The sequence below is a fragment of the Xyrauchen texanus genome, chromosome 27, assembly GCF_025860055.1.
Source record: "Xyrauchen texanus isolate HMW12.3.18 chromosome 27, RBS_HiC_50CHRs, whole genome shotgun sequence".
NCBI classification, from domain to species: Eukaryota; Metazoa; Chordata; class Actinopteri; order Cypriniformes; family Catostomidae; genus Xyrauchen; species Xyrauchen texanus.
In genome coordinates, this window is record NC_068302.1 from 27,899,194 (window position 1) to 27,903,919 (window position 4,726).

General features: G+C 38.4%; 1 protein-coding gene across 1 annotated transcript; it reads left to right on the top strand.

Annotated features, from left to right (window-relative positions):
• On the top strand, positions 1–3,146 carry gpr37l1b (G protein-coupled receptor 37 like 1b). The gene is made up of 2 exons (XM_052094688.1): positions 1–801; positions 1,485–3,146. The coding sequence occupies exons 1-2, from the start codon at positions 145–147 to the stop codon at positions 2,325–2,327; spliced, it is 1,500 nt and encodes a 499-aa protein (XP_051950648.1). The 5' UTR covers positions 1–144; the 3' UTR covers positions 2,328–3,146.
• The last annotated feature ends 1,580 nt before the right edge of the window (positions 3,147–4,726 follow it).

The window sequence follows — 4,726 nt, forward strand, 5'->3', positions numbered from 1 at the left end:
GAGAGCTGACTGCAGAAAACAGCTTTTGGCACAAAGGATCGCAACTTCGGCAGTGCCTTCACCAGGGTCTTCACTTAGGAACTGTGCTGGACAATTTAAAGAAGTGCCCTCTAACTTGTACATTTCTGGATTTTTTCTTTAAAGATGGGGATTAGAGGTTTTAAATTAATTTATTTTGCAACATTTGTTTTGTTTCTGAGTGTTTGCATTTCTGGAGCAAAAAGAGAAAAGCCAGGGCAGAATGGTCAGGACCCAAATGCAAACAAAAAGACACCTTTGAATGTTGAAGAGGACAGCTTTGATCAAGATGATTCACAAAAACGCCCTCAGCAAGAAGTAGTGTTTCCTTTGGAAGACAGTACGGATGAAGATAGAGGATCCACGAACACCTCAACTGCAAGCCCTTTGTCTTTCACGGTGATTTTCAATTCCTCAATGTCTGGAAATGAAAACAGCAATGAAACAACTGGTGAAGAAATCCCTAATGGCAATCCAACTAAAAGGAGCATCACAAAAATACACAATCCATTGTTTCCTTTCACTGACAGCTCCTACAGTGCCTATGGCATTCTCTTTCTTGCCTTTGTGGTGTTTGCCTTTGGTGTTGTGGGTAATTTGGCAGTAATGTGCATTGTTTGGCAAAATTACTTCATGAGGAGTACTTGGAACTACTTTCTCGCTAGTCTGGCGTTTTGGGATTTCCTGGTATTGTGCGTCTGTCTGCCTATGGTGGTCTTCAATGAACTCACCAATAAGAGGCTGCTGGGAGATTTCTCCTGCAGGGTTGTGCCTTTCATAGAGGTGAGGGCCTTATAAGGCTTATTCTAAAGTTTGTACTTAGTCTTGATCAGTTTTACATATATTCAGCACCCACTGTCAACATTTGTTAACGGTCAAATTTGTCATTAGCAAAGTTTCAGAGCTCTGGCCAATGGATTCTAAGCATTCACAAGACATACACAGATATACTTCTGGTTCTCTGATATTATACCATACATACCATCAAATCTGAACTTTAATATACAATGTTTTTCCTATTTAATAATATTATAAGTGCCCTGGCCCAGATGGAATATCCCAATTTTCTGTGGGAATCCCCTGCATCTGCTGCTCAGATTTGAGGAAATCTGTGGAATTATTTGGAACGGATTTAAACATGATAAAGTGCATTAAATTGAGCTGAGATTACTTCACTTTTATTGGTAGCTCAAAGCAGTATCAAATTGGTCAAAGTAGCTATTTAACAAACAAACACGTACATGACAGGCAATTGAATTCTACAGAAATTAGAGCTTTCTGCATTGTTTCGTGCACAGATTCAGGGTGGGCCTGTAAATGCACAGTAAGCATGATCATTTTGTGGTTATTTGTCTCTAAAAATCCTTGCATATCTATGTGCATTATAATCCACATGAATAAAATCACAAACAAATACACAAATAATAATTCAAGGGATGTAATGATCTGTTTTGTATATCCTCCAGGTAACATCACTAGGTGTGACCACTTTCAGTCTGTGTGGTTTGGGTATTGACCGTTTCCACGCTGCAACAAGCTCCCTGCCAATGGCCCGACGGGTTGAGCGCTGTCAGAAGATCCTGGCCAAGCTGGCCGTGGTGTGGATTGGCTCCATGCTGCTTGCAGCTCCAGAGCTGCTCCTGTGGCAGCTGCATCAAGTGACACCACATACTATGGGCAACCAGGTAGACACCTGCATCATGAGTCCATATCCAGATCTCCCAGAATCTATCTATTCTCTGATTATCAACTACCACGACGCACACATGTGGTGGTACTTTGGCTGTTACTTCTGTCTACCTGTCTTCTTCACCCTGCTCTGTCAGTTGGCCACTTGTAACGTGTCTGGCGGGAGCCAAAGTTCTCCCAAGCGGTCGGAGGACCAATCTCCATCCAAAAAACAGAAGCTTCAGCATGCTCAACAAGTTGAGCGACAGCTTAACTGCACGGTCATGGCTCTAGCGGTGGTCTATGGAGTTTGTATGCTACCAGAGAACGTTTGCAATCTGACCCTGGCTTATGCACCCATCCAGGTGTCAGAGGAGGTGTCTTCTCTTTTGACCCTAATAAATCAGTTTTTCCTTTTCTTTAAGTCGTCTGTGACACCCGTGCTGCTGCTTTGCCTGTGCAAGTCTCTGGGTCAGGCATTCATGGACTGTTGCTGCTGCTGCTGTGAAGAATGCCAACCAAGCAACTCTTCATCCACCCAAAATATTGCAGAAGGCAAGCTCATGTCCTCCAACGATGTGTCCTCCATTTTTTTTGACAAAGCCAAGGACAGTACGACCATCTTGTCAATTGGTAGCTGAGTAGGCGGATCCCGTCCCCAACTAATCATGAAATGAATGGAGCCACACCTACCACCTACCCTCATCCCATTATCCACAAGTGTCCATCTTTATATTGGAAGTTTCCACTGTTAATTTTGGTGCATGTTTGCACTGTTCACAAATTTGAGGCCATTTTATGCAATTTCTATGGTTTGAACATGAACTCTTAATAGGAAAAGACCATTTCAATCAGGAGCAAGTATTAAACTTAGCTAAGAAAATTATAAAGCTGAGGTTTCATTCCATTACATCTCAGGATGGCATAATATCTACTATCACCTGGGTCTCAAATGAAGTTATTGTAGTTATTTAATTTCCCAAACTCATAGTTCTACTGTTATGAAGATACAATTGTTAATTATATGCATAGTTCCAGGTATTTCAATTTATTAGTAAAAACACTCTGTGAAAATGCAACCAGATCACAAATAATACATATTGTTCATATATATGAAAACATGCTAAACAAAAGCTTGGTAAGGCTTGAGAGTATTTGTCTGTTAGGCTAAAGTTATTTATCACTAACTTTAATTAATAATACATTTTTCATAACCACTGAATATTTGTTCACACTGTTGATTTCCAATGTCTGTATATGCACTCAGCTGTATCATTAGAATGTAAATGGATCATTTTTAAAACAGCAAAATCCTTAGTAGTAGTAGTATGAAAAGACAAAAATGTAATGGTCTCTCCTCAGTGGACTATTGTAACTTTTGCACATAGTTGCTTTCATAAGCAAATTGTTTTAAAAGTCCATAAAACGTTTAAAAACTCAATAAATACCTTTCAATAATTTATGTTGTCTAATTAATCTTTGAAGTTTCAAGAAACAGTAAAGTGTAAGAAAGAGATTTAATCTGTCATATGTCAATAAGAACCTGAGGGAGAAGGTTTGTCATCACAGACTAGGATTGTTAGAAAAGGAGATGGAAGCCTCTACTGTGAATTTCAATGCCCAGACTACGGCGGAGTTGCCAAGATACCATCTAAAAATTCACGTGTTTTTCAGATTGGCCAAGTGCAAATGAAAAGGAAACCCACTTGGATTTCCCACCCTTTCTTTTCAATGTGGGAATCAAGAATTTGTCAATAGTAAAACAAGTTTCTATTATTATCATGTTTGTCGGTGAGCCGACCAGTGAGAATTAAAGCAAGAAACTAAAAGGAGTCATTACCGTGAAGTTAAAGAAGTGTTTTTGTGGAAGGCTCTATAAAAACATATCGATAGTTGTCAACTGAGATGTTAAAACTAGCCATTAAGTATCCATTTATAAATATTATCATAAAATTAATTAAATTAGTTTGAAGCCTTTAAAATGACTATAAACACACATGTGACAGCTTATTTCGTATTAATGCGCCATGTTGCTGTTCCATCGCCAACAACAGCCTACAATTGTTTATTCTGATGCTTGTTAATACTAACTTGAACTGTTTATTGAAGATTGGTCTCTTTTATCAAACTGCTATTGCTACCGTTTTATAAAAAGCAGTATATTTCCATTTTACTACAGTACCTTTCATGATGCTAAATTAAATATCTAAATGGTGCATTCAGCGTTTGGGTTAGACAGGGTGTTCTTTAAGGGGTTTTGAAGTCTTCTGGTTTTGGCCTGCGCTCAGAGCCTGTCAGGGACTCAGAAGACAAGTGAGAGAGGAAGAGAATGGCCTCATTAGAGAATTGAAGTTGGACTTGAAGAGAGAGGAGCTCTGCTGGCCATAATGACTGAAGGAGAACAGGCGAGCCTCTGTTCCCTGTAATGCATTTGTGGCACAAATCAACAAATCTCACAACACTCTTGCCAATGACCAATGAGAGAGGAAACATTATACTACAATAAATCAAAGCCTTAAACAAAAATGGTTAAAAAATATGTTTTTAAACTTTTTTTTTTTATTAAGGATGGTAAATGTGAAACTCTCCATGTTAATGGGATAGTTCACCCAAAAATGAAAATTCTCTCAAAATGTACACAGCCTTCTGCCGTTCAGATGTGTATGGCTTTCTTTTTTCTACTGAACAGAAACAAAGATTTTCAGAAGAATATCTCAGCTCTGTAGGTCTTTTCAATGTAAGTGGATGGTGGCCAGATCTTTGAAGGTCCAAAACAATTTAAAGGTAGCATAATAATTAGCCAAATGACTCCTGTGTTTAAATACATATCGTCAGAAGTTATATGATAGGTGTGGGTGATAAACAGATCAGTATTTAGTTCATTTTTAACTATCAATCTTCACTTTTACTTTCACTTCCGCATTCTTTTTTTTTTTTTCTGCGATTTGCATTCTTTGTGCATATCACCATAAGCAGGCAGGAAAATTTATAGTAAAATAGGACTTAAATATTGATCAATTTCTCACCCACACCTATCAGA